The following is a 22,457-nucleotide window of genomic DNA, read 5'->3' on the forward strand; positions in this document are numbered from 1 at the left end:
TTACCTCTATATCGTGGATCCTGTGCTTTCAATCGTGCATACTGTTCTGCTGACATGCATGTGCATTGCGGTTCACGAGCACGCGACGGACTAGCGGGCGTACTAAGAGGTTTCCGTTTGCCCTTAATTTTTCCACCCTTGCCCGGCGGATCCAATTTCAGGGAATAACTTGATGAGGCCTTTCGTGAAAATTTGAAAGAAGGCGACTGTAAAACGTCGCACTGTCATTAGGTTAGTTGGTTGGGAATCGAAAAGGTTCTGATTGTGCGGTTAGAGTATCTTGATAAATATAAAAACAAAAGATAAATAAAAAAAAGACAAAAAAACACAACACTTAGACTCAAAATTGGGAGATAATTTTGATTAAAACGCGGCAAGGAGGAGGAACGGAAGAAGGAGTCCTTCAAAACTGTTTAAATCCTAGATTTATTAAGAGAGATGACATGAGAATATTTAAGGAAAAACAAGGAAAACTTTTGAAAGAAAGTCAAGCAAAATATCGGTAAGATCATCGGAAACTGAAGTAAAAGATACTTTGTAAGATAGAAACAGTGAAACTGTGTTAACTAGCTTTAAACCGAATAATACACGCTGCTGAAAGCTGGTTAGGATGAAAGATAAGACGGTTCCCAATTAATAATCCAATCGTTTTTCAAACTTAGCCATGTTTACTTTCAGTAGCTTGCGTAATACATGCAGAAACGGAACGGACGAACCTCAATTTAAAATTTAGAGAGAACATCTATCTTCCGGAAATTTAAGGATAAAGTGAATTTTGAAAACCCGGAAAGTTACAATACCTTTTGAAGATAGGGTAGATTACGAATTCATTTTCTAAGGATACTATCCTCTGACACTACATGCAATAGATACTGACTTTTTTAAATGGTTTTTTGAAGATTGAAAATTTGCTGAACAGATACTGATCCTGAATGATATATTCTCGGTTTTTTCCTACCAGTATTTGGGGAAGAAAGGATTGGGGGCGGGGTGGAGGGTTGATCGCCTTGTGTTGAGGCGACCTGACCCAAACGAACAGTTGAAAGGAACTTGAACTGAACCGATTACGCCTATCTACAGTAAAGCATGCATTCTGCGCCTAATCTCTATTGAAATGTAATTAACAATAAATTCATGACATACATTAGAGTGAAGTGCGATGCATGGAATATATATTTCGTTTTGTTTTTTGCAGTAATATGGATGTGAGTCTATGCCCAGGATTTTGCAATCCAGAGTCCGTCCGCAATACTTACACAACATTCTCGAAACTGTTTGGCATCGATGGGGGATGTGAAATTCAAGCCCCACGTATCATTCGTCATCGGGTCCTTCCAATAGACGAAGCATTCTGACGCTTGTCCGATTCGTGTACCTAAAATACACATTCAACCGATAGCACGCAACAAATCAAACTTTTTATTGATAATTCAGGCATTATTAATTGGATTCTATACAGAAAGGATCACCTGAACTCTTACGCTGGCCTACGACTATCCAGTACGCACGTGGGCTCGCGCCCATCGAGGTCCTAGTTTCGATACTCACCTGGCTGCACGAGTCGCACATCGAGAATTTTGTCGACCTGACTGTTGTAGGCGGTTATGTGGAATACGCACTCAGGTGAGTCTTGGATGCAGGTAATGTTGACAGGAACCAAATCTTCGGACACTTGTTGCCACTTTACAGTACCGGCGCCGCTCGCTGACACGTGAAACACCTCAGCCCACAACCTGAACGAACTGATCGTTTTACCAAACGTTCCGCCATTTTTTCGCATTTTATAATTTTTTTTTTAGGGAAAAAGCATTTTTGTGTGGAATTGTGTATTTTATATGTACATTGATCCCATCCGACGAAGGTTGTTAGTGGGGGGAGTGTTAGTGTTTTTGTGTGTCAGTGGGTGTGTGTGTGGTGGGTGGGTGTGGGAAAAAAGAGGGAAAATATATTTGTAAATTTTCGTATTCACAAGGAAAACCTCATCAATGAAAACTTTAATTCGAATCAAAAACGTTACTTTCGAAACAAGATCTGACTCTAATCAAAACTATGAAGTACCAATTTTCTGGTGTAAAAAAGTTGCATTAATTTCGCATACAAAATAAGGATAAAAACTTGCAGTTTGTGAAGATGGATGCATGCCAGTTTTATGTATGTTCTTTGGTAATGAATATTCGCCATTGTCGACAATGTGTTTTTGAATATTGCATTGTGAGGTCTGCAAGGATAATTCGTGGGATGTTGCGGTTCGTTGAAAAATCGTTCATAATTGTTCACTTGTAAAAGCCAAAAATAATTAATTCAAAACGCAAATTAAGTCGAAGGGTGGAGGCGCATTGTTTGAGCACAGAGCCTGGCATAAGGTCAGTTGGGTTTCGTACGAGTAATCAGATCGACCACTTTGGGACGAACAGTAGATATAGTCCCTCGACGATTACCTACCTTGTCGTGGTGACGGAGCTCAGTCAGGAAGATCCTCTAGGAAACGAGAGGTGACACCTGGAGCCAAACAGGAATCAAAACCCCAAACTAAGATGTAACTACCGTGCCGAGGGCTGAATGGTCACAAGGGTTAATATGTGGCAGTAAATGGAGAACTCTAGGTACCAGGCGACCTCCAGTTTCAACTAGTTTTGCCTCGGCAAAAAGGGACTCTATCGAGATCGACTTACTTTCCCCGATAAAATTAAGGACATGGCAGCCAATTTTGAGAAAACAAAAAAAAACAAAAACCTTCTAAACAAGTCGGGAAACTGGAAGCTAGACGCTATAGTGGCAACCTCTCTATTTTTTTTCAGATTTTTCGGTTGTATAGTTTCTGACAATGGGCCCGTTAAAGAAATGATCTCTTTCAGCCCCCCCCCCTTTCCAGAAAATGTCAACACTAAGACCGGGTTCGGAAAGCACTAATCGAGACCTTTCATTTAATATCCCACATGCTTATATCTGATGAAAAAAAATATACACCCTCCTTTTGCATGGATGAGGATCCCCTTAAATTCGACGTAAAAGGATGTAACTTACTGTATGAGCATTCACAGTTCTCACCTTTCCACCAAATTTAGTATCAATCGCTATAACCGTCTCCGAGAAAAACGCGTGTAACCGACAGACAGACAAACAGACAGACCTGTGAGGAGTTGCCAAATCTCCCATTAGCCGCGACCGCATGTCCCTCCATCCAAATATGTGTTCATGCACTCTTCTTTTCTGACTGTGAATGGGCTAGTGTTTGTTCATCTCTGGTGCGTGGATCAACATGGCTATGGCAAAGACACCCAGAAAATGAAACCAACATGGACGAATTGAGAAGAAGTAAAGTTACCGTGGAAGGGTGGACAACTTGGCCATCGCGGCATGCTACAAGTGTTTTAGATTTGGAGAAGGAGGTGTTTAAATGAAGCACAACTCTGCCAAAAACACCAATTGCAAAGGCAGAGAATGATGGGCTAAAAGGAGATAGCTGGCCAAAAAAGGTGATTTCGACACCCATCGGATCCAAAAAAGCGGTACCCCGGCAGCAGCCAATAGATCCATTCAGGAGAAGTTCATCAATTTTACGATCTCCTCCAATACCAAAGCCGGCAAATGAAAAAGCTCATAGAAGCTTAGCAATTGAAAAAGGTGGAGGAGACTGTAAAAGGATTAATCTGAACAAGGCTCACCGAGAACAGGGCCCTGGCCCGGAAGAACTACCTTTTATGCAGCTTGGGGACTAAAATAGTTGAGCTGTCCGAATTCATCAAGGACAAGCACAACGTGCACCAAGCCATTAAGAACATGGTGAGAGCCATCAGGGTACTTTATAATTGGTTGTAGCAAGAAGAAAGAAGGCCTAAGAAAAAGCTGAGCATCCCGGCCTCAACAGTGTCAGAGCCGACCCAATTAACACCAAAACACAAGGTCATCGAAATTTGATCAAGTAGGCGAGTGCGAGACAAAGAGGGAGAAACTTCGGGGAATCAACCAACGAACGGAACTAAAAATTTAGAAGGGTCCAAAGTAAGAATCTCGGCTAGCGGAGCGAAGGAAAATAACAACAATAGGCGGACTAAGGTCATGAACAAGAAGCCAAATGTGCGAATTCGTCCGGAGGCAACTGTAATCTCCAGCAAAGGAAATCTAACGAATCCGAAGATACTGGAAAAGGTGAAATCTGACCCCGACCTAAAAGACCTAGGCAAAAATGTCAGGAAAATCTGGAGGACCCAAAAAGAGGATCTCATTTTTGAGCTGAAAAAATCTAGCGTGGAAAAAACTAATGCTTTCGTAACGAAGTTATAAACTCACCTGGAGAGAATGTCGCGGTTCGTCCCCGAAAACATGAGATCTATATACAGTGCAAGGATCTGGATGAGGTAACATCCAGAGGAAAGATCTGCACTGCCTTGAAACAACAATTCAAGTTGGAGTAATTCAACGAAGAATCTATCGTGATAGTAAGAAAAGTTTATAGCGGTACTCAAACGGCCACAATGCAACTGCCAGTGGAGTCAGCACAGAAGCTGTTGGCCATAGGGAAGTTCCGGATCGGATGGGTTGTTTGCCGACTAAGGGAACAGATCTCTTTAAAGAGGTGCTTCAAATGCCTAATGTTTGGACACTTCGCGAAGGCATGCAAAAGCGGCATCGACCGGTTTGATCGATGTCAAAGGTGTGGGGAGAAAAGACATATTGCCAAGGAGTGCAATAGAGACCCCAAATGCATTTTGTGCGAAGGTAAGGTGGGCCGGATTAACCCGCATATTGCCGGAAGTGGTAAATGCCCGGAATTTAGGAAGGCATTAACTGTAGTGAAAAAATGAGGTTAATACAAATAAACCTCAATTATTTCAGGGTCGCACAGGATTTGCTTGCGCAGACCACTTACGAATCCGTGATTGAGATTCCTGTCATTAGGGAACCGTATAGAAATCTTAACGGTGGAGCATGGGTTACAAATTCGACGGGTGGAGGTGCGATATGAGGGTGCGGTTGCCAAGCCATACAATATAGCATGGGTCATGCGGCAAGTGGCTTTGTATAGGGAAAAAATCGAGCCTCACACTGTATGAGTTTCAAGACAGTCTAGACTCAAATTCTCCACTTACTCAGGTGCGAAGCTATCAAATTTGGACGGAGACCTTAACGCAGGCTCCAATTGGCGCCATCTGCTGCGGCCAAAGCCTTGTCCATGGGTAACCAAAGCGGCAGCAGTCCTCGGACGATCCCAACCCTTCGACACAAAAGGCTATTTGCTGCCTCGGCTGGCTCGGTCGGCAACGCCTAGGCAGGACTTGGCAAAATTGAGGAGAACGTCAAGGATGCTACTCAATCTGAAGTGTGATTCAGCCGCTGGCAGCAAAAGATCGGCTAGACGATCATCATGGAGATGCTTTTGCGAAGAGACTCACTCCCTTGAGGCAACCTAAAAGCTGAAGCGGGTTCTTGTTAAAGAACGTAACCAGAAACTGGGTTACTTACGTTTACAGAACGGGAGGTACACAGAAAGTGATGAAGAAACGGCAAACCATTTGCTTGAAGTGTATTTCCCAGACGGCATCCTAAATCTAACCTTGGGGCCGACAGGTGCATATAGCCCTCAATCGTAAAGTAGTTTCACTGGATCGAGTAAAATGGGCATTTAACTCGTTCCAAAGATACAAGTCCGCAGGTCCAGATGGAATCATTCCTGCGTTAGTAATGAAGAATGGAGAACAATCTACATATTGGTCGACGAGAAGACTATCGAGGCCAGATGTCTTAGGGACTGCCCACAAGAAAGAGTTCTCTCTCCGTTGCTATGGCCCTTGGTAATGGATACCCTGCTATGGCTCCTGCAGGGCGAAAAAGTCTTCGCGTTCGCAAATGCTTGGGACAATCTAGCCATAATAATTACCGGTAAGTTTGCAGACACACTATGTGACCGCTTGAATGTAACTCTAGATGAAATCCCCCGTTGATGCCCCGCAATGGACTCGCGGTAAACGCTAGGAAGACTGGACTAGTTATATTGACTAGGGACGACAGGCAGGGCAGCTATAAGCTACCCAAATTAGTATATAGGAGCATATAAACTCGATACCATTGGAGCGTTGAAAGGCGGCCAATCATACGGTTATGCGTCTATCTGGAAACTCCTTGAAAAACATCCGGTGTCACTGATGCCGGCAATCATATGGTTTCTAGATTCTTCTTTGGAAAGACCTACATTGTCTTAAGCATCAAAAGAGAAGAATAGTCGATAAATGGCCATGAGTCTTTTCACATTACAAACTTAATAATCTCCACGGACGGGTCAGTCATGGAGAGCGGATCGGGCTCTCGGGGAATCCGACTATAGAATTAGCCCGACCCTTTGGAAAAATGACGACCATATTCCAGGCGGAGATATATGCCACTTCACTGGCAACAGAAGAATGTCTACGACAAGAAACTTGGCTGAAACTTGGCCAACTGAACGAAACATTCCTGATGTGGTTTCCGGGGCACTCGCATGGGCTGTGCCAAAGGAAAGGATTGTTCGGGGCATCTGCGGCTAAGGAGAAAAAATCGCTGCCGCTCTGATGATCAAAATTCTTCGACACAAAAGGCAGCAATGCGGGCTCGGCCGACAACGGCTAGGCCTACATTTGCAGCCAAGTCTATCGAAACCGATAGATGGGTCTTGTATGACGACTCTAACCCATCCGGTTACGATACTAAACAGTGCGAACAGTTTAAGAGCAAACTCCTCCTAACTATAAGGACTACATCATCGCAAGGTATTAAACCGGTAGGTGTATACCGTAAAATGTTACGGCTAAATTTTACCGACGAAGACACGAATGAGTGGCTCAGGCAATAATGCAACTCCTTCAACGTTGTGTGGGAGGGTGCGCGACTAACTCTGAAAAGGGTCTCTACGCTGTCATCGTTCAAAAAGTGCTTCCTCTGGCTTCCAGAAGAAAAGCAGAATGGTGGTGGGTTCCTGGAACAACTTGATGTGGAGAATAATCTCAACACCTCCACTCGGATGGAGGAGGAGGGAGAGCGGATAGGCGGGGAACTTTCCTTACTATTGGCGTTCCGAATCCGATTTTAAGAAGGTTCGGGAACAGCCGGGCTGCCGGTTCTACTACGGGCTAGGGACCGTCACGTTGCAAGTGTAGGCTCCTAAAACCATTGAAGGGGATTTGCAGCCCTGGGCATCTTCATCTGAAGCGTATATGAGGTGCCATATTTCCCAAATAAATTTACAGCATTGTAAAGTGGCGACTGCACTTATCAGTGGTGAGGTAGTCACGGGCCTAAACTTCCAACATTTTGGCTTGTTGTATGCCAATGGGAGTGATCGACCCCGCTCCTGCATGGTAGTCTCAAAAGACTTTCAGGCTAATTTGGTTAAGGATCTATCTGATGGCGGCACCACATCGGTTAAACTAACCGTCAACAGGGAGATGAAAAGATACTACGGTGCTCTGCATATTTCCCTTACGACGCAGAAGACATTCCCAGTGGAACATTCATCAGAGCTATCCAATATGCCAAAAGTAATGGCATGGATGTGATGTCAACGCTCACCACATATGCTGGAGAAGTTCCAACATCAATACAAGAGGATCGAGACTACTCGAGCATCTAGTAGGAACCGATCTGCAGATCCTTAACTTGGGTAACGAACCCGCTTTCTTCAACGTAGTCAGGCGAGAGGTCATCGACATCGCGGTGGCATCCCCTGGCATTGTGGCTCTGGGCGGAGAGTGGTGACCATCAAACGATACCACACTCTCAAATCACATACTCATTGATTTCGTAATGGGAATGGATTCACCTCCATCCACTCGATTTCGAAATCCGCGGAAGACAGATTGGGCAACGTATAAAATAAACCTGAACGCCCGAGTCATGATCCCTGTTAAACGTACAAAATTCATTGCTGGAATTGAGAAAACCTCTCAAGACGCCAAAGAAAGCCAAAAAACACCATGGCGAAACTCGGAACGGCGAAACAGAGGAGAACGACAACTCCTCAATCGTGCTTTGAAGTGTGATTCAGCCGTTGGCTGGAATCGCTACAAAGGAGCACAAAAGGCTTTAAATCATGATCATCATTAACGGCGCAACATCCGGTCTAGGCCTGCCTTAATAAGGAACTCCAGACATCCCCCCCCCCAATTCGATATCCCTAAAAGCTGTCTGGCGTCCTGGCCTACGCCATCGCTCCATCTTAGGCAGGGCCTGTCTCGTCTTCTTTTTCTACCATAGATATTGCCTTTATAGACTTTCCGGGTGAGATCATCCTCATCCATACGGATTAAGTGACCCGCCCACCGTAACCTATTGAGCCGGATTTTATCCACAACCGGACGGTCATGATATCGCTCATAGATTTCGTCATTGTGTAGGCTACGGAATCGTCCATCCTCATATAGGGTGCCAAAAATTCTTCGGAGGATTCTTTTCTCGAACACGGCCAAGAGTTTGCAATTTTTCTTGTTAAGAACCCAAGTTTCCGAGGAATACATGAGGACTAGCAAGATCATAGTCTTGTACAGTAAGAGCTTTGACCCTATGGTGAGACGCGGTGGTCGCGGATTTCATCATCGTAACTGTTATCGGTTGTGATTTTCGACCCTAGATAGGAGAAATTGTCAACGGTCTCAAAGTTGTATTCTCCTATCCTTATTCATCTTCGTGTTTGACCACTGCGGTTTGATGTTGTTGGTTGATTCGTCTTCGGTGCTGGCGTTGTCACCATATATTTTGTCTTGCCTTCATTGATGTGCAGCCCAAGATCTTGCGCCAATTACCGCCTGCTCGATCTGGATGAAGGCAGTTTGTACGTCTCGGGTGGTTCTTCCCATGATGTCGATATCGTCAGCATAGGCCAGTAGTTGGGTGGACTTAAAGAGGATCGTACCTCTTGCATTTACATCAGCATCACTGATTACTTTCTCGAGGGCCAGGTTAAAGAGAACGCACGATAGGGCATCCCCTTGTCGTAGACCGTTGTTGATGTCGAATGGTCTTGAGAGTGATCCTGCTGCTTTTATCTGGCCTCACACATTGGTCAGGGTCAGCCTAGTCAGTCTTATTTGTTTCGTCGGGATACCGAAAAGGCTTTAAATACGAGCATAAAATCAGCTAAACGATCATCATGGGGACACTTTTGCCTTAAGGCAACCTCAAAGCTGAAGTGGATTCTTGTTAAGGAACGTTGCTAGAAACTGGTTTATTTCCATTTACAAAACGGAAGGTGCACAGAAAGCGATGAAGAAGCGGCAAACCATTTGCTTGAAGTGCACTTCCAGGCAGCATCCAAAATCTCATCTCGAGGCCGACAGGTACATACAGTCCTTAACCGAGAGACTAGAATCTGACATAAAATGGCCGTAAAATGGGCATTTCACTCGTTGATTGGATGCCCTGGGTCAACATATTCGGAACATGCACAAATCGTGCATGCCTAGTACATGTACAATATTCTCAAACTAGGGAAACCCACCTACATGGAGGCAAAAATCTTTCGACCGATCAGTCTAACGTCCTTTATACTAGAAGAATTAGAAAGACTAGTAGATGGACCTCGGCGCAAAACCGGGATGTCTGGAGTTCCTTATTAAGGCAGGCCTAGACCGAATACCGGTTGTTGCGCCGTTGATGATGATGAGTAGATCGATTTATAAGGGATATACACATTCCTAAGTGGCCACTTCACCATAGGCAACACGCCTACAAGGAAGGCGATGCTACGGCGACAGGACTGTATGAACTCACGGCAAAAATTGAAAAGGCGATGTCTGAAAAAGAATACGCCTTAAGCGCATTCATGGACATCGAAGGTGCCATCAATTACGCCTCATTCGTGGCAATTTGTCATGCGGCAAGACAGCTTGGAATTGAACCGCTATTAATCAGTTGGATCCTTCACATGCTAGAATGGAGAAAAATCCACATATTTGTCGACCCGAAGTCTTAGAGACTACCCACATGGAGGGGTTCTCTCTCCGCTGCTGTAGCCCTCGGTAATCGATAACCTGCAGTGGCTCCTGGAGGACGAAAAAGTCTTCGCGTTCGCAAATGCTTAGGACAATCTAGCCATAATAATTACAGGTAAGTTTGCAGACACAGTATGTGACCGCTTGAATGTAACTCTACATGTAATCCACAGTTGGTGCCCCGCAATGGACTCGCGGTGAACGCTAGGAAGACTGGACTAGTTATGTTCAATAGGGACGACAGGCAGGGCAGCTATAAGCTACCCAAATTAGTATATAGGAGCATATAAACTCGATACCATTGGAGCGTGGAAAGACGGCCAATCATACGGTCATGCGTTTATCTGGAAATTCCTTGACAAACATCTGGTATCACTGATGCCGGCGATCATATGATTTCCAGATTCTTCTTTGGAAAGACATACGCTGTCTTGAGCATCAAAAGAGAAGAATAGTCGATAAATGGCCATGAGTCTTTTCACATTACAAACTTAATAGTCTTCAACGACGGGTCAGTCATGGAGAGCGGATCGGGCACAAGGGTGCTCTCGGGGAATCCGGCTATGGAATTAGCCCGCCCCTCGGAAAAATTACGACCATATTCCAGATGGAAATATTATATATGCCACTTCATTGGCAACAGAAGAATGTCTGCCACAAGAATGGAGGGGTCGGACCATTCGAATCTGTTCTAAAGGTCGGGCAGTATTATCAGCAATAAACAGCAACGACATATCAAGTCTGCTGAAACTTGGCCGACTGAACGAAACATTGCCGATGTAAGTGCCGGGGCACTCAGACATCGCTGGTAATGAAGACGCTAACAGGCTGGCTTGCCGCAGCTCTAGATCCACAATAGTGGGACTACTGTCAAGTCTACTGTGATGGGTGAAATTGCAAGGATTCACGCAGCTGACTGGATAAATTAGAACTCATGCCAGGGGCGAATATCCTTGTGAAGGAAACATGAAAACCCTAGTAGGACTTTTAACGGACACTTCCCCTTAATCTACCATATGGAAAAGATTGGGGTGATGATTTCAGCTATATGCACCCAATGTGAGGGGAAGGAGGAGACGGTCCTGCACTTTTTATGCAGTTGCCCGGCTTCCTCAGATCTCAGAGGAGGACACCTTGGTAAGGGTTTCTTCAATGAAGAATCTGCACACTCTCTGCCTCTGGAGAATATTCTTAGATTTGTTAAAGTCTGTGAACGCCGTAGGCGGGAAGCCATTAAAGCCGCGGCTCCCCCTAGTAAACTAAACTAAACTAGGAATTGTATTCTGGATAAGAGAGGTGCTGGTATCGGCTTCGGAAGGGATCACCATCTAATGGTCGCTTACATTCGCTTGTATGTTGCGTTCGCTCCTTTTCGCAAGGATGGGTAGCTGCGACCCCCTAAGTTGAACATTGACCGCTTGTACAACCCATCTTGCTGATTGAGTGGCAGATATACTGAGTAATGCACCTGAGAATATCAGTGAGCATTGGGCCGCCATAAAAAATACTCCCTTCTCGGGTGAAAGACAGGTCGTCGGTCACGTTCGGAAGGAGCGTCATAGAATGTGGCTCACGGTGGAATCGTAGAATCGGATCGATTAACGAAAGAGGTTGATAGCTCTACTCACCGCTGCGAGTGGTGCCCAGAGGTGCCGGTGAAGAAGACGGAGCAGCAGCCCTTTCGACCAAGCCAAATCCTATTGGTCGAAAAGAACCTCTGTCGCGCTGTCACCAGCAAACGCTGTATTACTTTGCTTTGCTGGCGTGATTCAGTAAATGAATGCTCTAAAGACCTAATAGGGCATTCAGACCCAAGTCTGCATGGAGACTCATCTGAGGGGCAATAGGTGACGAAATTTTACCAGGGGCCTGTTTCCTCTAAATCCAGCTCGGTTTTTGAGATTGCTACTCTAGTGCGAGCTTCATGGGGGGTGTGGTTACTTTCAAGCAAACAGACATCTCCGGATCTCAAGCATGGTGTTCTCCATAGTTCGGGAAAGATTTAGGTAGATCTTACATCGACCTAGTCCCCGTAACTTGCGGACACGGACTGTTCCTCCGAGCAGAAAAAAAAACATTTCGGCCATCAACACACCCAAACGGAATAAGACAGCTGGGCTTGACGGTTTCCTCGCAGATTTATTTATCGTTGTACCTACAGTTACTGCAGATTTACTGCTTCCACTCATTCAGAAATCTTCGGAGTCCGAGACCGTTCCCAGAGAGTGGAAGAACAGGATGATTGTTGGAATTCCAAAAAAGGGCACACGTTTTGAGTGTGTCAATTGGAGGGTTATCTGGAATGCATCAAAGAACATCTCGAAAGCTTGATCGACAGAGAGCAGATTGATTTCTGGTTCGGATCCTCCTGCATTGACCACATCAAAACCCTATGGATCACTTTGGAAATGCGCGCGGAATTTAGATCTTGGCTGGACCTATTCTTTATCAATTTCGAGAAAGTTTTCAATAGCGTGAATAAGGAGTGTATCTGGAGTGCTCTACGTAGGAGGAGCATGTCCTAAGAAACAAGCAAAACAAAAGAAGCTTAGTCCGGGAGTAGTTGATATTCGAAGCAAATGTGACTTCTTTTACCCTGAGATTCTGCAGAAAGACAAGATGGCTCTGATGCTAGGGGGAATATGTCACAACTTTACAAAGTTCAGAAGAATTCAGAAAGAAGAACTTCTCCTGGAGCTTCAGAGGACACAGAATGAAAGGGTGCTTAATGCAGAGTTCAGATCCTCAGGAAAGGAGGTCATAAGGAGGCGATTGATGGCGATTGATTGATGTGTATGGATATTAACGAGACCACGACAAGTGAAGATATATTGCAGGCACCAATTTTAGGCCTAGACTGGATACTGATTGTTGCACTGTTGATGATGATAAATTTCAAATTCCAAACGGAATTATCACCGCAATAAAGGAGTAATAAAAACGATACCGTGGTACATAAACAGAGATCATCATCTAACCGGCCGTGTGGGCAGACAAGTTACTGGAATTGGGTGAGTGAGAGTAATTTTGACGACTAGAAACTACCAACTTTGGGGAATATCCACAATTCCTAGCATTGGATTTGTAAGAAGGGGGTTCATGTCTATAATCACTACGCTCCGCATAGTATAATGTGAAATATGAGCGACTATTATATTAAATAGTGTTAGATACAAGTGGATGATCCTTCATTGTCATCGTGAACAATTTCAACCAATGGTTCACTATGAAGAAGCAGCGCCAAAGGGATGACATCACAGGAAGGCTTTTCGTGCTGAATGTTATGCTTACTAATATCAGAAGTACCTCCATCTTCCGCTCAGTAGCAAATATTACTTTCTTAGGTGGTGCGCTAATGAGAGAAATGACCTGGCAAGTAAGCTAACGTTGTCCACATAGCGACTGTCAAGCTAGACTGTCAACTAGTTCGTATAATGGGGACTAGGTGTGTATCCTTGGGGCAGAAAATAATGCCGGACGAATGAGTGGTGTTCATAGATGTTTGACGTGAAAAGGTGAAAAGGAAGCAGGAGATACTTCGAAGCAGCAGTACAGTTTTCGGAGTGTCCAATTAACAGTGGATTCCGTCGATGCAATGGTCAAACTGGCAGTAGAAGTAATTATTGATTAATTGTTATCCAAAAGCTGTGACATTGAACGCGAACGCGGTAAAAATGGCTACAAACTTCTCTATTTTGGTAACCCACACACTCAATATGGTGTTGGGATTGCCATCTCAGAGGGTTTCCGTGATGCCATTAAGGAAGTCGAACGATTTGATGATCGGCTGATGAAGCTCACCATTATATCAGCTGACCGCACTATTCACTTCTTCACAGCGTATGCACCACAAACAGGTCGACCTGATGTCGAGAAAGATGCCTTCTGGCAACTTCTCGATGAAAAGACTTGTCACGTGCCTGCTGACGATTACATAATCATTGCCGGCGACCTTAATGGTCATGTGGGTGAAAAGGCAGACGGTAACAGGTGCCATGGGGGAAAGGGGTTCGGAGCGCGCAATGAAGGTGGCGAGCGTATAATCGATTTTGCGGACACCCATGACCTTGTACTTATGAATACATGCTTCATTAAACGATTGTCTCATCTTCCCACATTTTGGGAACAATAAAACGCAAATCGACTATATTCTCATAAGACGCCAACATTTTACCACTGTCACTGATTGCAAAGTCGTTCCCTATTAGACCATCGCACCTCAACATCGGCCGTTGATTGCTGTCCTGCGAATTAAGCCACCGATAAAACGGCGTGAGGAACGCACTGGCCCGGCGCGCATTAAATGGTGGCGATTTGGTGAGAAGAAAGAAGAAACGGTCTCACTCATACGATTGCCAACCATTACGAATGTGGAAGAATCATGGAACCACATAAAAGACACGATCCACAAAGCGGCCTCTGCACCCCTTGGGGTCATCAAGCCGGGTAAGCGGTACATCAACCGAGATACTTGGCTTTGGAATGATGATGTTGAAATGAAGGTCCGTGAAAAGAAACACCTCTACCACAAATTTCTCGACGATAAAACGCCTGCTAATTGGCAAATTTATAAGAATGCCAACCGGGAAGCAAAGAAAGCGGTCGCTGTCACCCAAGCGAACCATTTCAAAAATCTTTACGATAAACTGGACACTCGGGATGGCAAGAGAGATCTGTATCGACTTGCTAAAAGCCGTGATGAACACACACAGGATATCGAACACTTCTCTTGTGTTAATGACAAGAACGGTACTTTGCTTACCAACAATCGAGCCGCAACGGATAGATGGCGAGAATACTTCGAGCAGATTTCAACTGAAGAATTTGCTCATCCTCCACTTCCACAATCATTGCCGACATTTGGAGCAGTTCCACCACTCAGCGCAAATGAAGTCGAGGAGGCAATAAAACAAATGAAATCGGGGAAAGCAAAAGGACCTGACGACATCGCATCTGAGCTCTGGAAAGCGAAGAGCTGGGACCCAACACTGTGGCTCAGTGAATTCTTTAACCGGGTTATTCAGGAAGGAAGAACACCATCTGACTGGCAAGAAAGTACCACTGTTCCAATATGGAAAAAGAAAGGTAGCCCAGCAGAATGTTCAAATTACCGTCCGATCCGGCCACTTTCCCATACCATGAAGATTTTTGAACGCATTCTTGACAACCGTATTCGCGAAATCGTTGAAATAACCGTGAATCAAGCCGGATTTGTCAAGAACTGCGGAACTAATGACGCAATACACGCTGCGCGGTTACTCATGGAGAAACACCGTGAGAAGCATCGCCCTCTTTACATTGCCTTTCTGGATCTAGAGAAAGCGTTTGACCATGTACCACACGAACTCATCTGGTATGCTTTACGACAACACTTCGTGCCAGAAGAACTCGTGCGCTGGGTTGAATTGCTCCACCACGATTTGAAAAGTAATGTTCGAAGTATGGCGAGTGTATCAAAACCGCTTCGTGTCTCTGTTGGTGTTCATCAAGAAAGTGCCCTCTCACCACTCCTCTTTGTCCTTGTTATGGACACCGTCACACGGGATATCCAACGTCCAGCGCCCTACACACTGCTTTATGCAGATGATATTTTCCTAGCATCTGATAGCAAAAATGATCTCGAGCAACTTGTTCAAAAATGGAATGATCGACTCATGCAACACGGTCTCAGATTGAATTTAAACAAAACTGAATTTTTGACGACCGATCCCCATGAAACAGGCACAATCACTGTCAGCGGCAGTGATCTGACCAGAACTGAGCGATTTAAATACCTCGAGTCAACGCTATCAGCCCATGGAGAGCTGCGTTATCAAATTGCTTCACGCATTAACGCAACCTGGATGAAGTGGTGCTCCACAACTGGTGTCCTTTGTGATCGACGTATCAACGAACGTCTCAAATCGAAAATTTACCGCAATGTCGTCCGTCCAGTCGCTCTCTATGGTTCTGAGTGTTGGCCGACCATAAAAGACAATGAACGGCGTCTCGCGGTAATGGAGACGAAGATGCTACGTTGGACTAGTGGCGTGACACGTTTAGATCACATCCGAAATGAGGATATCCGCGATCGTTATGGGGTTGCACCGATCGTGGAAAAGTTGCGAGAGAGGCGTCTTTGATGGTATGGTGACGCAATTCGTGCTAACGGGAATTCACTTGCCAAGATTGGTCTGAACATCGAAGTCGATGGTAAACGACCAAAAGGCAGACCTAAGCAACGGTGGCTTGATACGCTGGATGGGGATTTGAAAGCCTCGAGATTGCACCGAGATCAGGCATTCGATAGAGCCGAATGGCGAAGCCGATCACGACGAGCCGACCCCGCTTGTGAACGGGACAAAGTTTGAAGAAAAAGAAGAAGAAGAAGAAGATTGATTAATTGTTATCGTCATTGTGAGGAATGCTCTCAGTCAGTGTGAGGAATGCTCTCAGATCTATATTAGAAGGTTCCTAAAATGGCTGGATGTGTCCACGTGCACGTACTTAAGTCTCCAGAGACAACTTCACAGATAGTATGCTCTTTAATGATACCATCGTAGAACCAGTTGAACTTTATATTCGGTAACCGGTAGAAAGCCTAAGGTCCTTTGTCCAGGAATGTGATTTTCGACTATTTGGTACGGATGAAACTCCCGCGATAAGCTTCATTTATTGGTAATGTCTACTACATCATGATTGTAGAGTTAGGCAAACATCTTAGGGATATTGTATTTGGAAGTGTGTGAGCCCTGACTATGCTTTGCACTTCATGGAGTGTTAGACACATTTAAGGAAACTATCTTCCACTTTTTTGGATCACGTACCCTCGTTTTAAACAAAGCCCCCAATTTTCAAAAAAACAGACAATTCGTAGTTTCGTTCAGCCAGAGGTAACTCATAAGCCTCATCACTTCCGTCCCCTTTTTTCAGGATAGAACTGTCTAATCAGTTGCCTTTACCCTGGACGAAACTACAAGTCGTCTTTATCTTAAGGATGTTGTTTGAACATGTGAGATATCGACCAGGCTGTTCAAGGAATAACTGATATCACATGGATTACACCTGCCGAAACAAAAGTCTGAGGCGGCATTAGTCAATAGTCGTGAGTCAAAGAAGTGTTAAGGTCTCTTGCCGTGCGGTATGTAGCAGAGACCAAGCTGTACATCAAATGTCTCCTTGGAATGTCCCTTTTTTGGTTAAATTCCGGCAAATACCTGAGGAACGACCGAAAATTGCAAAGAACCACAGGCTACTGTTAGCCAATGTGTCGACAACCGTCCTACAAGTAACAACAGATTTGAGGAAGGTGTAGATATAGGACGAAAGCATAGGCAGGATAACTTCGGGGCGCGTCCAACTGAAGAAGAGAAGAGATGGGGAAATTGCATGATTGGACGATTAAACGCAGTGTGGAAAGGAGTGGACGCGGTGAATAGTGACTTGGAGACCAATAGTGGTTGGAGACCATGGTGAAGACCCCCAGGTTTGATGCAACAGAAGAAGGCAAATAGGGTAAGTAGCCCCCTCAGAATATTGCGAATTTTTTTATCTCCTAAAATTAAGGATGATTTCTGGTGACTAATTTCAATAAATTTGTAAGAATTTAACATTTTAAAGTTACTGATTTTTCAACGAACCGCGTTAATATCTACTCTAAGAAGAAAAAGTCATTCAATTCATACACACTAAATGAGATTCTTTCCAATATCTGACAAAAATTTTCAGTGTTTGGCAAAAACGTCTTTCACTCGCTAACTGTAGGGATCTAAGAAGATACCAAGAGGTTTCTTATTTTGATAAAATTTTGTTATCTGTACAATCTCTCTCTTTATCTGAATATGTCAAAACCTTTAGATTTTTTTTTTCATATTTTTAACCAAATTTCTAGTTTTTATTCCAATTTGACATATATTTTATGCGACTTTCCCTTTTTTATCTAGAAAGATACTGAATTATTTTTATACTAGTTGCAAATTGTATTCTCCAATTAATCTATTTTAATTTCCATATTCTTTTAAATTATATTAATTTGTTAGGAATTTATTAGTAAAAATTTTTTTTAAATAGAATGAGTTGAAAAAAAAAGTCAGCAATTAACTCTCCTTGGATATCTTTTTAGATTTACAACTCTCATAATTCTACGCAAACTCGTAATATTACAACATTCAATTTTCATTGAGAAAAGAATATCCACCTCAGGAGATGGCCGTCTCGTCGACGAGAAGTTTGCCATGGCGAATCCTCGTATCGGTAAGCTTTGCGCATGAGCGGCGCACAGGAACAGCTCAATTTATTACCCATAGCGCAGCTAGCACAACCAGCCTGACCCCCTAAAATATAGTTGATTAGTTTTGAACATTAAACCATGATAAGATACACTGAAAGGATATGAAACTTACCTGAGGCTCCTTGGTGTCACCACATGCCGCTAACGTCTGCTCGTGAGAGCGCTTGACCGCGGTTTAAGGACTGCGACCTTTGATTATGTCTGTGACTGTAATGTCTGCTGCCTCTCTGAAAAGGACAAAAAGGATAACAATATATTAGATGCATCTTTATAGAAAATTTAATGTTATGATTGAGTAGTAGTGGGAGATAGATGTAGATATGCCTATTTAAGTTATTAGTAGTCTTGACTTGTTGCTGTTAGATTTCCACGTATTTGGACATTCTAAACTAGGACTAGTGTGCAGCGATGATTGAAAAGCGATTCGATGACCAAGGCCTTTATGCCCATTTGACTCCTCATATAAGGTGGGGCAAAGATAATCACTCTATTGGGAAACATTGTAACTTTTGCAAATGGCACCAATTGTCAATTCGGTTTTGACATTTGTGAATTAAACAAACGCAGAAATCGATAAGGCATAAGTCGGTTTACTCCGTAAGAATGAGGAATATTTGTTTCCATTTTTTGCGGAACAATTCGTCGGATATGTTGGCATACCAGATTCTCTGGCCATCCGACACCAACTGGACGAATACTGCGGCCTTTCGCCACACGCCTTGAAGAGACTGGACGAGATATTCCTAATTTTGGCCGGCCCCGAAACAGCCGTTTTGCTCAAGATATCGCTGTTGTTGCGTTATTGGGTCACGCATTTGCCGGCGGCCGATACGCAGAATTTTGATGGAAGATTTGACGATGTTCCCTTACAAACTACAGGCAGTGCATCAACTGTTAGCTGTTGACCGTCAAACGCGTTTAACCTATACTGAAGCCATTCTGCGCCTCAACAAAGAGGAGGACGATTTTTCATGGAAAATTATTTTAGACGATGAGGCTCATTTCCATCGGTTACGTGAATAAACAAAATAATCGATTCTGGGGCACCGAAAATTCGTGCATCATACACGAAGGGCCATTACAACCGCTCAAAGTTACTGCGTGGTGTGCTGTTTACGCTAGAGGAGTCATTGGGCCATTTTGCTTTGAAAACGCCGGCGTCGGAGGCCAAACGACAACTGTGGACGGCGTGCGTGACAGAACCATGGTTACCAATGTTTTCCTTCCTCAGTTAAATGAATTAAGACCAGAAAATATGTGATTCCAACCGGACGGTTCAACGGCGCACACCGCTCGAGCAGGAAAGAGAGAGGTCGTTAATAATAAATAGAAATAAATCTTGTATTGAACCCTAGGAAACTACAGAGGAAAAAGAAAAGGAACCGGATGAGCAACAATTAGGAACCGTTTGAAAGGGTAGGAGGCGGGCCATATAACAATCGATCGCGGAAATCAGATTTTGTCGAGAAGTATGCTGAGCAGAATATCGAGAATAACCAGCTCCACCTCCAAGATGATCAACCTAGGTTGCTACTAGTATCATCAAATTCAAGACTGGCAGGCAGGGTAAGTGATAGGCTGTAAAAATGGACGCCACCACTCGTGTAGGAAACTATCACGTTTGCAACCATATCTTCTCATCATTTCCCAAGGCTTTCATAGGCGGAAATAACTTCTGCCGCAGCCTGTTACTCTCCATGCAACTAACAGGGCGCTGATGGGCTTGTTCTGCACACACATCCAGACACTTATCAGAGGCCTGCGCCGTTCATACCGCTGATGTCACCACCAATATCCAATCAGTCATCATCCATGCGGGCTTTCTGTCATTCCTTCTGAGGTAGAAAAGTAGTTGACTCGCAAAATAGCCTGAACTCCTACGGCTCTAATACAAATATTAAAGGATCCCCGGTTTCTACCAACCGTGATGGCTGCGGCAGCTGGCGGTATATAAAGAGATTCAAACAACATGCCTTCCTATCGTCGAATAACCGCTTAGTCTGCAGCTCAAAGCAGTCGTAATTTCGAGGCACACTATCGGTCTGTTAGTGGACCACCCCACTCTACCTAATTCAGAGCACAAATAGCTGATGATGGTCTAGGTGACACTCATCAGTATCGAAGAGAATACAAAATGTGACCAATTTGAACCTCTGAAAAACTTCGACAATGGAGAAAGTTATTCTAAACCTGATTATTATGCCATTGTGCAGCAATGACGCCAAGTCAAATTTATACTTCACCGTGGACGATCTCCCACCTTGCCTTTCGTTTGACAGATTTCGTGGCTTCAGATGAGCAATGCTTTCAATATCTAGGTTGAGCATTTTGATTAACTGCTCAACAACCAAAATATCGGCGAGTTGGGAGTCCGGCCAACTGAAAATGATGGACAAATACTGTCACCACCAAGTATACAAGAAGCAGTCTGTGCAAATCATCGACTTAAAAATGATAAATCACCAGGAGCCGATAGGATTTCAGCCGAACTCGTTAACTATGGATGCGACTAATTCCACCAAGCGGTTGATCAGCGTATGATCAAGTTTGCTCAAACTTGTTAGCACTGTTGTAATTCCACCAAAATCGTTATCCGTAAACACCGAATCCAGACAAACCCTTGCCTGCGGCCATGGCCAAGAAGACGAAGTCAAACGCCGCCCCGCACCCAGATGCAGGCTTTACCCAATAAATCGAGATTTCATGAAACTGGGTCTTTGTACAGGGTGCGGCAGCATAGCTTCCTTTTTTAAAATGCGCGCCACTCAGTTAGTTGATGTCATAGCGGAGTGCTAGTGGTTTCCTTCAAGAGGGGATACTGTAAAGTTTTGTCCCGACACGGTTCAGTTGCCATCATGCGTTGGAATAGTGAGGAGCGTGCCTTTGCCGTTGAGGTTTACTTTTCAAGCGGATGTTCGGTTATTGCAACACAGCGTGCATTTCGGAATCGCTTTATTTTAGCCCCGTTGGCTCCCATCCCAGACCGCAAATCAATTGTTACATGGGTTCACTACATTCAGACAAACTGCAATTGCGACAAAAGGAAGAACTGGAGTCCCTCGGCCCGTTAGATCACCTGAGAACGTTGAAGCAGTGAGAGCGTAAATGTTGCGATCGCCACGGCGTTTTGCGCGCAAACACGCATCTGCCCTTGGACTATCCGATCGTTCTGTGAGAAGAATTCTTCGTGATGATCTTCATTTTCATCCCCATAAGATGGCGATAGTGCAGGAACTTTCAGAACGTGACTTCAATGCTCGGATGAACGCGTGTGAGCTTCTTCTTGATGTCGTTCCCGAGGGTGCTGTTGTTTTTTTAGCGATGAAGCCCATTTTCATTTGTGTGGGTCGGTTAACAAACAAAACATGCGCTACTGGGCTGACACCATCCCTCAAGAGTTGCATCAAAAGCCTTTGCATTTACCGAAAGTCACAGTGTGGTATGCAATTTCCTCAGCTGGAATTATTGGTTCTTGGTTTTTTGAGAAAATTAGGTTACAGTGACAGTGAATTCGGACTGGTATGTAAACATGCTACATAATTTTTTTTCCTACGGCTAGAAAATTTGGATTTGGGGGACACTTGGTTCCAACAAGACGGTGCAACAGCACACACTCCAAGAGCATCGATGGCTGTTTTGAGGGAACACTTTCCAGAGCGCCTTATCTCAATTAGAGGCGATTTGGAATGGCCGGCACGCTCTCCCGATCTGTCCTCTTGTGATTTTTTCTATGGGGTTTTTTGAAGTTCCGTGTTTATGTGAACCGTCCAAGAACTCTACAAGATTTGAAGACCAACATCCAAGAAGAAATTGCCAACATAACACCTGCTATGCTAACAAGAGTCATGACAAACGCCAGAAATCGGTTTACGCAATGTATGGAGAATGGGGGACGTCACCTAACAGATTTGATCTTCAAAACAATGTAAATAAGAACTTTAGACATGTGCCTACATTATAAAAAATAAATAAATATTTTCCGATGCATACAATAGTTTTTATTGAGTTTTGAAAAAAGGAAGTTATGCTGCCGCACCCTGTATAAATAAATAAAGTGCGAATAATAGTAATCACATGGGCGAGAATATATCATAGCTCCGACTCCTGTTTTAAAAACCGAAATAACCTTAATTTTGAGGCAGCCGCCGGATTTTTTTAATTTTATCAAAGCGCACAAATTCAGTTCTGGCCCAATTTCCAAGTTAGGCCCAGAAGCAGGACGTGAAGCG

At 44.1% G+C, this 22,457-nt stretch overlaps 2 protein-coding genes across 3 annotated transcripts in view; both read right to left on the minus strand.

Annotated features, from left to right (window-relative positions):
- LOC119650445 overlaps positions 1-18,267 on the minus strand; it is an 809,140-nt gene extending 790,873 nt beyond the window's left edge. The window contains exons 1-4 of the mRNA XM_038053300.1: positions 18,136-18,267; positions 1,549-1,742; positions 1,257-1,375; positions 5-221 (exon numbers count right to left, since the gene is read on the minus strand). Of these exons, the coding sequence (XP_037909228.1) occupies positions 5-221; positions 1,257-1,375; positions 1,549-1,742; positions 18,136-18,242 (637 nt within the window). The 5' untranslated portion in view covers positions 18,243-18,267. The remainder of the gene's footprint in view (positions 1-4; positions 222-1,256; positions 1,376-1,548; positions 1,743-18,135) is intronic.
- LOC119650456 overlaps positions 18,136-22,457 on the minus strand; it is a 95,171-nt gene continuing 90,849 nt past the window's right edge. For both annotated transcript variants that reach the window (XM_038053312.1, XM_038053311.1), the window contains 2 exons: positions 18,341-18,455; positions 18,136-18,271 (listed from right to left, as the gene is read on the minus strand). In XM_038053312.1, coding sequence (XP_037909240.1) covers positions 18,357-18,455 — 99 coding nt within the window. In that variant the 3' untranslated portion in view covers positions 18,136-18,271; positions 18,341-18,356. The remainder of the gene's footprint in view (positions 18,272-18,340; positions 18,456-22,457) is intronic.

The sequence above is a fragment of the Hermetia illucens genome, chromosome 2, assembly GCF_905115235.1.
Source record: "Hermetia illucens chromosome 2, iHerIll2.2.curated.20191125, whole genome shotgun sequence".
NCBI lineage: Eukaryota > Metazoa > Arthropoda > Insecta > Diptera > Stratiomyidae > Hermetia > Hermetia illucens.